The sequence below is a fragment of the Podarcis muralis genome, chromosome 1 (assembly GCF_964188315.1).
Source record: "Podarcis muralis chromosome 1, rPodMur119.hap1.1, whole genome shotgun sequence".
NCBI classification, from domain to species: Eukaryota; Metazoa; Chordata; class Lepidosauria; order Squamata; family Lacertidae; genus Podarcis; species Podarcis muralis.
In genome coordinates, this window is record NC_135655.1 from 127,918,747 (window position 1) to 127,931,828 (window position 13,082).

Below are 13,082 nucleotides of genomic sequence, written 5' to 3' on the forward strand. Positions count from 1 at the left end.
AGGGTAGAAATGCAATAAATAAATAAATGATAAATAATATCTGTGCACCAACATTTCCCCCTGTTGAAATTCATTTTATTAGTTTTGGCCCAGTTCTCCAAACTGTTAAGATAATCATGAATCCTGATTCTGTCTTCTGAGGTGTTACCCCTCCCACTTCAGTGTCATATGCCAATTGGATGACCATCTCCTCCATTATTTTATCAAAGGTAAAGGTAAAGGGACCCCTGACCATTAGGTCCAGTCACGGACGACTCTGGGGTTGCGCGCTTACCTCGCTCTATAGGCTGAGGGAGTCAGCGTTTGTCCGCAGACAGCTTCCAGGTCATGTGGCCACCATGACTAAGCCGCTTCTGGCGAACCAGAGCAGCGCACGGAAACGCCGTTTACTTTCCCGCTAGAGCAGTACCTATTTATCTACTTGCACTTTGATGTGCTTTTGAACTACTAGGTGGGCAGGAGCAGGGACTGAACAACGGGAGCTCACCCCATCGCGGGGATTCGAACCGCCGACCTTCTGATCAGCAAGCCTTAGGCTTTTATCTCCCCATTCTTTTATCAAAGTAATTGGTAAATATGTTGAAGAACACCAGGCCCAGAGCAGAACCCAGTGGTCCCTTTTTCGAGAATGATCAGGAATGAGTGGTGAGCACTCTGGGTTCAGTCAGTCAACTGGCTATGAATCCACCTAATAATAACATCATCTAGTCAATATTTTACCAGCTTCTCCTCAAGAAGATCATGGGAGACATTGTCGAAAGCCTTCCTGAAACAGAAATACACTACATCTACAGCGTTCACCTGATCCATCAAGCTTGTAGCTCTATCAAAAGAAAGAAATGAGATTCATTTTGCATGACTTCTTTTTGAGAAACCCAAGCTAGCTCTTAGTAAAACCAGCATCCTTTTCTAAGTGCTTACAGACCCACTGTTTAATTATCTGTTCTAGGATCTCTCCTAGAACGCCCTGTGGAACGCCCTTCCAGCAGATGTCAAAGCGATAAACAACTACCTGACATTCAGAAGACATCTTAAGGCAGCCCTGTTCAGGGAAGTTTTTAACGTGTGATATTTTACTGTATTTTTGGTTTTTATGGAAGCCGCCCAGAGTGGCTGGGGAGGCCCAGCCAGATGGGCGGGGTATAAATAATAAATTATTATTATTATTATCCTGGTATTGATGTCAAGATGACTGGTCAGTAGTTGCCTGGGTCCTCTTCATTTCCCTTTGGGGAAAAAAAGGTTCCTTCTCTGGCCATTCTAAGACTTTATTTTCCATACACAGGGTCAGGGTCAGGTTATCCAGAGGACTACTGCAGTAAAGCAAAGATTTGCATCGTAAATGCTATCATGATATATATTCATTTTTAGATCAGCATAAGCTGATAACTGTGAGCTCAGTGTTCTTACCAAGAAATGAACTGGGGAAACCACCATAGATCTCGGTTGGATAATGAAGACCTTCTGTGGTGACGTGTCGAAGGTGTGGGATCTATTGAAAAGGTGGTGAGATATTTTGGCAAATGCAAGATGACTTCTAGACGGTGAAGTTGCCTTCCTCTAACCACTGAAGATTTCAAAGGGAATGGAGCCCTAATTGTTCTAAAGGTTCAATCTCTTCCCCTCAAAACAGAACAAAAGAGAAGCGTCAGTGTCTCTCTTCAAGAAGCATGAAGCTATATATTGTGTCTATCTGCCTTTTTTGCTTCTACTTTGAGCCTCTTCATGGTAAGTGATCTCCACAGTCTCCCGGCAGCCATTTACTGATCAGTTTACTAGTGGAAGGTTGTGTGGGGAAGAGGTAGCAGAGGAACACTGGTCAGAAAGCCTTGGTGGATAAAAGGCACCTTAACTTTCACAGTGAACATTCCTGCAGTCTTTTAAATGTCTCTGTGGGAAGTGGGGGGGTTATTGTTTTGTCATTTTGGTTTAATTATTTACTTGCATTTTATTTTGTATTTTATTCTGTGAACTGCCTTGAGATCTTTTGATGAAGGGCGGTATATACATTTAAATTAAAAATAAATAAAAACAACAACTTTTTACATGGAAATACGTTAGTTTTGAACTGAACCACTGCTTAAATTCAAAGGATGGGTGGATTTCTGCCAACATCAGTTGGTGCTTCCTGTGGTTTTTGAGGCAAAAAAGTAATGTATCCCCCCCCTTTTTTCATATACAATGAAAACTAACCTTTATCTGTTTATGTACCACATATTGATAAACCTATCATTCAACAATGCTTTAAAAACCAACCATAGTTTTAAAAAAGCAGCGGTAGTCAAATATTTCATTATCTAATTAGTGATTCTGGAAATTTGGCTGTCTAGAACTCAAGTCGAGCAGATTTTTTTGTCTTACTAAATAAGTCCTTTTTTTGAAGATGTAGCTAGACACCTCTCAGACAAATACAGCTTTTTTGGGTTTCCAATTGTGGCATAGCTCCCCATCCCTTATGACCTTTCCAATATGTCGGTTCTTTTGTTAAGTAAGCGTGATATGTGCACATGGTTAGCGTGGTTCTATATGATTTTTGCAATAAGTTCTCCTGTGAAAAGTTGCTTTTCAGTAGGTATCCCTTGCTTGTTCAATACATTTCAAATTAATAAAAACACAGGGACCCCTTCCCACTTACATATCTGTTGTTGCTTACCTTTCATGCTTGGAACCTAGATATTTGAAAGACCTCCTCCTTCTAGTTTAGGAGCGTGTCCAAATGTTATATTCCTCAGAGTTCCCTCTCAGGTCCACTGCCTCTGAGGTGGGGCATGTTAGACTGCAGAAAGGGTCTTCTCAGGTCACCATGAAATGTCTCTTCAAGGGAGACCCACCTGGTACCAAACTGGGTGCCTTTTCAGGTCAGGCTTTCCAGCATGTCATTTGAGCTGGTTTTAAGTCACCTCACTCTTCTTCTCTCTTTGCTGTCTTAAATCCCACTCTCGAATTTTATGTCTTCTTATTAATATTGTGAGCTCTGCTGGGAGCTGGTTTCAACTGAAGGGTGGCATGATTGCATTTTAAACAAAGAAATAAACAAATACATTAGGAGTTCATGTGCCCAACTAAGCAACTTTGGTCACTGAATTTTGGGACATCAGACAGGGCTCTTTCCCACTGCTCAACCCACCACTCACTCTTAAATATCAATATGTTATTAATCTTTTAGAGACAAAAACAACAAGAGAACAGAAATAGAGTTGCCATATTTTGAAGAGCAAAACTTTTCACATTTGCCAACTTTTACTTTTAACTATGGATATCACTATGACGACTCTACCCATGAAAAAGAGGACATGTCCTGGAAAAAGAGGACATATGGCAATCCTCTAAGTTGTCCATAAATATAGCCCTTATATAGAGCAAGGCACCTGAGGACAGCAGAAGGGAGAGTCAGTGGAGGACAGAGGGCTTGTGTGAATAGTACATCCTCTGGGATTCTGTTTCGCTCTTGGCTGCCAAATAGCTCAGTCGGTTGAACATGAGACTCACAATCTCAGTGCTGTGGGTTCGAGACCCACGTTGGACATTGAGATTCCTGCTACTTATTAATACTACTTATTAACACACAATGTTTGCAGAATGAGAAATGTTTTCCATGTGTGAAAAAAAAACCTGTTTTATTTTTAGGTGGCGATTCCTGTTCATCATTTGCATCCAGCAGAGCTTCGCTGAAAGGTACATACTTTTTTGGGGGGATGCTTGGATGGAATCAATCTAGCATGCCAAACTTTATTTCTCCCTCTGTTTTTACTGTTGCGGATCTAGAGATATGATACAAAAATTTAGAGGAAAGAAATGATGTCTACAATCTTAGGCTGTTTAAATATCATGCAAGTAATTAGGATTAAAGCAGCCTGTGTATGGGATTGGAGCAAAGGATTAGGATCCAGTATGCATGTACAGTGGTACCTCGGGTTACATACACTTCAGGTTACATACGCTTCAGGTTACAGACTCCGCTAACCCAGAAATAGTGCTTCAGGTTAAGAACTTTGCTTCAGGATAAGAACAGAAATCGTGCTCCGGCGGCACGGCAGCAGTAGGAGGCCCCATTAGCTAAAGTGGTGCTTCAGGTTAAGAACAGTTTCAGGTTAAGAACGGACCTCTGGAACGAATTAAGTACTTAACCTGAGGTACCACTGTATACTTAAGCACCACTGAAATCAACAAAGATTAAGCATGCCCGATTCTGAGCTGGATTGCACTTCACATGATTTAAGAAGATTCATAACCATGGACAAGGATCTGACCAAGTCAGTTTTAAACTTTGAGATATCATCCAGAAGATCTGTTCAGAATAAACTATTTTGGCTGGTATTTCATCACATTTATAAACTGCAGGTTTGCAGCTTACAGACTGGGTCATCAAATGATCGATTTCAGTCCCTGGCAAGGGCACAGAAGAGCAGAAAACTGAGAGTGAAAGACTTAGAAGAACTTTAAAACTTTCTAAGGCAAACTAATGGGTTAAACCACAGAGCTTAGGACTTGCTTAGGACTTAGGAGCTTAGGACTTGCTGATCAGAAGGTCGGCGGTTCGAATCCCCGCGACGGGGTGAGCTTCCGTTGCTCGGTCCCTTGCTCCTGCCAACCTAGCAGTTCGAAAGCACGTCAAAGTGCTAGTAGATAAATAGGTACGTCAAAGTGCAAGTAGATAAATAGGTACCGCTCTGGCAGGAAGGTAAACGGCGTTTCCGTGCGCTGCTGTGGTTTGCCAGAAGCGGCTTAGTCATGCTGGCCACATGACCCGGAAGCTGTACGCCAGCTCCCTCGGCCAATAAAGCGAGATGAGCGCCGCAACCCCAGACTGGACCTAATGGTCAGGGGTCCCTTTACCTTTACCTTTACCTTTACCTTTTTAAGGCAAAGTTACTGAACTTTTTTTAGGGAGTAAGAAAGGAGGAAAGCCCCATTTTTGGGGAGATCAAGGCTAAGCTCTTGGGAGGGAGAAAGGGGAAGAGGCACTCACAGATTGCTGAGGAAACTCCATCTACTGAGTAAACTCCATCTTCCATTCTGCAGAACAATGAAGGGCGGGTCGAAGGGGTGGGGGCAAATTCTATTTTACCAACGCTAAGGAAAGGGACCCAGCGATCTACCAAAACCTCCCGGGGATGTATGAGTAGATCGCGATCGACCTGTTGGACATCCCTGAACTATACAAATACGAACATCATCATCATCATGATGATTAATAATAATTCCATTTACATGCTGCCCTTTATCAAAAGATCGCAGTTTGATGTACAACATTAAAAATATATTTAATGGAGCAAAATAATAAAACAACAATGAAATCAAAGGATGGTAATAGATAGCATAATAATAAAAATAGCCATTAAAATTCAAATGACTTTTTGCTTACACAAACCAGTTAGTTGAGCAGTTTGGGAAGATTTCACTGGAAATTCTTGGCCGTAGAGCAGAGATAGTCAAGATCAGGGGTCAGCAACCTTTTTCAACAGGTGGCCAGTCTACTGTCCCTCAGACCTTGTGGGGGGGCCGGACTATATTTTTTTGGGGGGGAAATGAACGAATTCCTATGCCCCACAAATAACCCAGAGATGCATTTTAAATAAAAGGACACATTCTACTCATGTAAAAACACGCTAATTCCCAGACCGTCCGTAGGCCAGATTGAGAAGGCAATTGGGCCGCATCCGGCCCATGGGCCTTAGGTTGCCTACCCGTGGCCAAGATGGTTGCCTCCAGATGTGGTGGACTACAACTCTCATCATCCCTGGGGCTTATGGGAGTTGTAGTCCATCTTATTGGGTGTCCTGGCCTTAGGTGGGCATAGATGTTCCTATTGCTTATGGTAGCTCATGATGCACATGTTATAAGACCAGAGAAAACTTCAGGGATTGGGTGTCCAGAAATAGCACAACTGCCCTCTTTATTGTTCCTCTTTTCCTCAAATGTTCTTTTTTAAAAAATAAATAGAAATAAAATAGAAGAAGAGATGAAGGAAACATCTGCTTGTACTTCCAATGGGATTTTTCTTCTATATGCTTGTTGTGAACAATTTCCTTCTCTCTCCATTTCCAGGGAATCTTACTGCCTCCAATGATGAATTTCCGAGAGAAAACTTCACATTTGACTGCCCTTTGCCACACAGTGCTGACATCTTCCATATAAAACTGTTCAGAGGGCAGCACAAAGAAAAAGTCTGTGATCTCTACATAGAAAAAGGGAAACCACGTATTAAAGGGAGTGACATTTGTAATCCAGTGCATTCCGGTGATAAAGTGTCATTTGTTCTCAGAGATTTGAAAAGCAAACATAGTGATACCTACATCAGCTGCCTAGAAATCTACGCACCTGTCCCTCATTGCTGCGAAACAATTGAAAAACATCTATATATCCAAGGTCAGTAGACTGCTTTGTCTTTGTTGTCTAAGTGTAAAAATGAGAGTCTTGCTAGTCATTCATCTGTGATAACAGATACACCTTATGTTGTTGTTTAGTCGTTTAGTTGTGTCCGACTCTTTGTGACCCCATGAACCAGAGCACACCAGGCACTCCTGTCTTCCATTGCCTCCCGCAGTTTGGTCAAACTCATGCTGGTAGCTTCGAGAACACAGTCCAACCATCTCGTCCTCTGTCGTCCCCTTCTCCTTGTGCCCTCCATCTTTCCCAACATCAGGGTCTTTTCCAGGGAGTCTTCTCTTCTCATGAGGTGGCCCAAGTATTGGAGCCTCAGCTTCAGGATCTGTCCTTCCAGTGAGCACTCAGGGCTGATTTCCTTCAGAATGGATCGGTTTGATCTTCTTGCAGTCCATGGGACTCTCAAGAGTCTCCTCCCGCACCATAATTCAAAAGCATCAATTCTTCGGCAATCAGCCTTCTTTATGGTCCAGCTCTCACTTCCATACATCACTACTGGGAAAACCATAGCTTTAACTATACGGACCTTTGTTGGCAAGGTGATGTCTCTGCTTTTTAAGATGCCTAAAGTCTAGAAAGTTAAATCACCCTTCCAGTATAAAGTGATATATTAGGTGGAGAATTTGTCTCTTGGTTTATTAATGTGTTGTTTTTTGGGGGCAGTGTGGCATTATGATGGTAAACCTACAATTCGAATTTACCAGTCAGATCTACTGTGTTGGGAGGAAAACTACCACATTTTCCCCAAGGTTCATGAGACTAGGATGGTGGCCAGTTCTACAACTTTCTCTGTGCCTCCCCCTTCCCTCCACCTGTGACTGTGGCCTTACCCTCATGAGGGATAGGTGTGGCTGGTAGAGGTGGAGTAATAATTCGATTCAATTTGCATTTAAAGGCGATTGATTGAATTCACACTTCCCAAAACCATTCTCCAACCAAATTCCAAGCCATCTCTTGAAATTTGCACTTCAGCGAACGTTGCGATGCAGTTCTTCTGTCAAACAATGTTTAGCAAGATGCATATATCAGGGGAAAGTTTGCATGAAAATGACTATATTAGTAATACGAAATTAGGGGAAATTGCTTGAAAAAAAAAAAGTGTACATTAGTCGAAACCGCCCGGGAGAAATTTAGTATGCATTTAGTAAGGCTGTTGGATTTTCATGGGGATTGTTTCATTTTTAAAATAAAGAACTGAGTTTAAGATTGGAGAAATCATAAAATGAAATGGCAGATCCTTCCATCCCTAGTCAGTAGGGCTAAGGAAGAGTGCCAAAGAAAGAAGGAAAGAAGGGAAGAAGGAAGGAAGGAAGGAATGTACAGACAATAGTGGTTGATCTTAGGCCCGAAGATCTAATAAAAACTATTTATTTATATTTTTTTCAGAAGATGCGGAAGATTCAAAAGTTTCAGAAGATTCAAAGGTTTCCTGCTTGTTCTCAGAATCTGCATCATGGATACTCATTGGGCTCATTGTTTTTTCCGTTGTTGCCTGCATCTTCTGTTTCACAGCCTGCTGCCTGAGAAATGTGGTAAGTGATCTGCACAGCCTTCTTCAAAGGCTCCTAACCTGTCCCTGCGAGATGGAGCGATATTTGGGCTTTCGTTAGCGAGATGCAGAGTCAGTAACACCCTAGCACACCTACGGAGTCAGCACGTCGAACGGAAACTGCTTTGATGAACAAATTTGAGCCATTTATTTACGACCGGAATTCAGTCACCGGTGACAGCAGTTTACTTTCAATTTCTCTAAGACAGAGCTGCTTATCGATTTAAAGACCTGGAGCTTGAGGAAAGTGAGAGGGGGGGGGGACTTTGTGAACATCAGCAAAAACGACCCGAGGAAGCAATCCCCCTTATTGCTTCCTTCCAAAGGAGAAACAAATAACTGTGGGCCCTGGCCAGCTCTGAAGTCATTTGAGCAGTCTTGGTGAAAAGACACTGAATTTAGTTTATTTCTTCTTCCACTCAATCTGGAATAGTGCCTCCAAGTCCATTTTGGATTCTTCCTGTTTGAAAGTAGGCCTCAGGTCCAGGTTACATCTTGTTTTTCCTTCATAAGGAGAAATAATAATAATAATAATAATAATAATAATAATAATAATAATAATAATAATTTTTATTTATATTCCGCCCTCCCCAGCCGAAGCCGGGCTCAGGGCGGCTAACAACAATAAAATAGTACAACATTCTAAAATCATTCATTATAAAATGAATTCAAATCAAATTGATGGCAACCATTGGGCTAGAGTTCTGTGAAGATTGCCAAAGGAGGGAATCAGGCTGTGCCCTGACCAAAGGCCTGGTGGAACAGTTCTGTCTTGCAGGCCCTGCGGAAAGATGTCAAGTCCCGCAGAGCCCTGGTCTCTTGTGACAGAGCTTTCCACCAGATTGGAGCCACAGCCGAAAAAGCCCTGACTCTGGTTGGGGCCAGCCTAACCTCTCTGTGGCCTGGGACCTTCAAAATGTTTTTGTTTGAAGACCGTAAGGTCCTCCGTGGGACATACCAGGAGAGGCGGTCCCGTAGGTACGAGGGTCCTAGGTCATATAGGGCTTTAAAGGTTAAAACCAGCACCTTAAACCTGATCCTGTGCTCTACTGGGAGCCAGTGCAGCTGGAAAAGCACTGGGTGAATGTGATCTCGCAGCAAGGACCCCGTAAGGAGTCTCGCCGTGGCATTCTGCACCCGCTGGAGTTTCTGGGTCAGTCTCAAGGGCAGCCCCACGTAGAGACTAACATGTAGATGTTAGTGCAGGTGCCCCCTTTTTTTGAGGGTGGGGATTGTGTACGTAAACAAGGAAGCTTCCATTGATACCAGCTTCCTGATTTGCGTACACAAGGCCAAAAAGACAGATGGATGGAATGCGACATTCACACGTAACATTGTTCATCCATCCCAACACCAGTCTGAATGTATGTGTGAATTGGTCCTTGGAGATGAACCGTAGCTTTAGCAAACTGTAGAAAACCTAAGATGGGAAAGTTAAGTGTGTTGAAACCATAGGCAAAGGTAAAGGTACCCCTGCCCGTACGGGCCAGTCTTGACAGACTCTAGGGTTGTGCGCCCATCTCACTCAAGAGGCCAGGGGCCAGCGCTGTCCGGAGACACTTCCGGGTCACGTGGCCACCGTGACAACGCTGCTCTGGCAAGCCAGAGCCACACACGGAACGCCGTTTACCTTCCCGCTAGTAAGCGGTCCCTATTTATCTACTTGCACCCGGGAGTGCTTTCGAACTGCTAGGTTGGCAGGCGCTGGGACCGAACAACGGGAGCGCACCCCGCCGCAGGGATTCGAACCGCCGACCTTTCGATCGGCAAGCCCTAGGCGCTGAGGCTTTTACCCACAGCGCCACCCGCGTCCCCTGTTGAAACCATAGCCATATCTATATACAGGCCTGGTCCACTTCAAGCAGCGAATCAGGACACGCCAGCCTGGTCTATATGGATATACAGTGGTACCTTGGTTCTCAAACGTAATCCGTTCCAGAAGTCCGTTCCAAACAAAGCGTGCTTTCCCATAGAAAGTAATGCAAAACGGATTAATCCGTTCCAGACTTTTAAAAACAACTCCTGAAAAAGCAATTTAACATGGATTTTACTATCTAACGAGACCATTGAGCCATAAAATGAAAGCAATAATCAATGTACTGTACTATGAAATAATGATGATAAAATTTAAAATTATTATTATTTCTTACCTGCATGGATGATAGTAATTGTTTATCCGTTTCTGCAGTCACACAATCAATCAGTAAGCTGAACTAGGTTCCACATGGTCATAAAAACAAATTAACTGAAAAAGCCTCAAAACACACACACAAAACCCCCCGCAAAATAAATAGCAAAAACAAAAGCACCAAACTTAATCCATTCCAGAAGTCCATTTGACTTTTGAAATGTTTGAAAACCAAGGCGCAGCTTCTGATTGGTCCAGGTGCCCTGGAAGCAATAGCCGACAGCCACATCAGGCATTTGGCTTTCGAGAAACGTTCAAAAACCGGAACACTTACTTCCGGGTTTTCGGCGTTTGAGAACCAAGGCGTTTGAGAACCAAGGTAGCACTGTAGATAGAAATCAGCAATCTAAAATCTTTAATTTCTATTTCCAGGTTTGCCGCCATGTCACGAGCTCTCATGACTACAACAATGAATACATGTCCATGGCAGCAGTGAAGCCCATCTAATAACCCACCACTCAGAGGTAATACACAATTCTATCAGTGGCGTACGGACCATGGACTAGTGGGACTAGCCTAGTTCCCCCCTAGTTCCCAGCAGGACCTTTCTGTGTACCAGGCTCTGTGTATATGTGTGCATCTCTCTCTCTCTCTCTCTCTCTCTCTCTCTCTCTCTCTCTCTCTCTCTCTCCTTCTCCTTCTCCTTCTCTTTCTCCCTCTCCCTCTGTAAAGGCTGCAAAACTGCACGACCCTGCAAAGCAATACACACACATGAGCTGGAAGTGGCTGCTTGAAGCAGAACTGCAGACCCTTTCATATATATATATATATATATATATATATATATATATATATATATATAATGTGTGTGTGTGTGTGTGTGTGTGTGTACCGTATTTTTTCTCTATAAGACTCACTCCCCCCCCCCTAAAAAGTAAGGGGAAATGTGTGTGCGTCTACAAAGTCACGTCTACAAAGATGCATTAGTGAAAATAACAAAAGAATGTGTTGTACTGCAGAAAACCGCTTTGCAAAAATGTGTACAATAGGCAAAATTGCATCAACGGATGTGCATCTTAGCAGAGATTTGCACTAAAATGCCAGTGAATTTTCATGAGGACTTGTTTAGAAATGAAGAAATCACAAGCTGACACGGAGATGGGAAGGACTGAAATTAAGACTGTAAAAATGAGAAACTGAGAGAAACCCAAACGCTAGCTGCTACTTCTAACATTTTATTAAACCATGGTCTCATGAATTGATTGAGGAGCAGATGTTGTTTTTGGTCCATCAGGTGAAATAATAACTTTAGATCCTTATGTATCCATCTTTAGGATGGATGGTGGCTAAGAGATTGAGGTTGAATCCTGCTTCACTGGTCTTCCTTTTTCATAGAAAAAGTTGGAAGGGATTGTGATTCCGCAGGGCCTGTAAGACAGAGTTGGTCCGCCTGGCCTTTGGCTTGGAGCCAATTTGATTCCCTCCCTCCCTCTCTTTCTTTTTTCTTTTGCTTTCTCCTCTTGCGATGAGGCTACATTTTAATATCTTAAGGTTTCATTTTAATGTTTTAATTTTGTTTTTAAGTTGTAATCATTCAACTTGTTTTTATTATTGCTTGTTAGCCGCCCTGAGCCCGGCCTTGGCTGGGGAGGGCGGGGTATAAATAAATATTATTATTATTATTATTATTATTATTATTATTATTATTATTATTATTATGTCACAGGGCCTTTTGATTTCTTCCAGGTGGTTCAGAGCTTCAGTTTAAGGTGTGGCTTCTGGAGCGCAGCAGAGAGGACACTGAACAAGAAACCTCTGTCCACCTTGCAGTGCTCAGTTTGGGCCTTGTGGTCACATGCTGACATCCGCTCAAGAAGAAAACTTCTCACGCTGCAGCCTCATTTCCCTGTTGCATCTTGCCCAAACCATTCTTCATGTATGAAGCCCCCAGAACATGCCCAAGCTGCATTGATCAAATTTAATGGGTCTGTGTTTACTTTTTGAAGGGATTTTCTTTCTTCAGCTATTCAGAAAGCAAGGCTTTCAGGGCCGGATTCAACTAACCAGAGGACTGTGTGCGCACTATATATTTAAAGCACATTTCTAAGAATCCTGGGAACTGTAGTTTAGCCCTCACAAATAATCCCCTTTACAAATGAGAGGGACGAATTCAACTAACCTGGCATGCTACCAGAAGCCAACACAAGGGCTTTCGCTTGCACCACAGGTCTTCCACTTCTCCTCCCTGCTCTGGGCACCCCCAGCCCCTCCCTGAACTATGCTCCGGAGAATTGGGAGACCTCCCAGAACAGCATGGCACGGGGGGAGGAGAGGGGGATCATTCTGTCAGAAGAGCTTTCACTGATGGAACAGTCGGAAGAGCATCAAATTCCTCCCAAAACTTTGGCAGGTTTCCTGTTCTCCGTCTAGGGACGCGGGTGGTGCTGTGGGTTAAACCACAGAGCCTAGGGCTTGCCGATCAGAAGGTCAGCGATTTGAATCCCCATGACAGGGTGAGCTCCCGTTGCTCGGTCCCTGCTCCTGCCAACCTAGCAGTTCGAAAGCACACCAGTGCAAGTAGATAAATAGGTACCGCTGTGGCGGGAAGGTAAACGGCGTTTCCGTGTGCTGCTCTGGTTTGTCAGAAGCGGCTTAGTCACGCTGGCCACATGACCCGGAAGCTATACGCCGGCTCCCTCAGCCAGTAAAGTGAGATGAGTGCCACAACCTCAGAGTCATCCGTGACTGGACGTAATGGTCAGGGGTGCCTTTACTTTCCTGTTCTCCACTTCCCCAAACCCTAAGAGCTGAGATATATATATATCAGTGGACTCCAGTAAAATAACCAGTAGTATTATGCCATTATGCTGTGAGGTTGGACTATAGCCTCCTATGGAAGAATGACTGGAAGACACTTGAGACTTGTTGAGAACACTCCCAGCCCAAGCATTTATGAGCAAAGTCTCTGCTGATCACCCTTTTGCGTTGCATGGAGGTTGAGGGCTGTTGTTTCTCTCC

The 13,082-nt window shown here is 43.4% G+C and overlaps 1 protein-coding gene across 2 annotated transcripts; it reads left to right on the top strand.

The window, feature by feature from the left end:
- Positions 1-1,503: 1,503 nt before the first annotated feature.
- ICOS (inducible T cell costimulator) lies at positions 1,504-12,441 on the top strand. Of its 2 annotated transcripts, none has more exons than XM_077931264.1 (6): positions 1,504-1,728; positions 3,628-3,675; positions 6,049-6,369; positions 7,777-7,919; positions 10,497-10,588; positions 11,811-12,441. In XM_077931264.1, the coding sequence occupies exons 1-5, from the start codon at positions 1,671-1,673 to the stop codon at positions 10,569-10,571; spliced, it is 645 nt and encodes a 214-aa protein (XP_077787390.1). In that variant the 5' UTR covers positions 1,504-1,670; the 3' UTR covers positions 10,572-10,588; positions 11,811-12,441. The 2 variants fall into 2 exon arrangements, with proteins under 2 accessions (XP_077787390.1, XP_077787355.1); XM_077931229.1 differs by having other exon boundaries at positions 1,511-1,728; positions 7,774-7,919.
- The last annotated feature ends 641 nt before the right edge of the window (positions 12,442-13,082 follow it).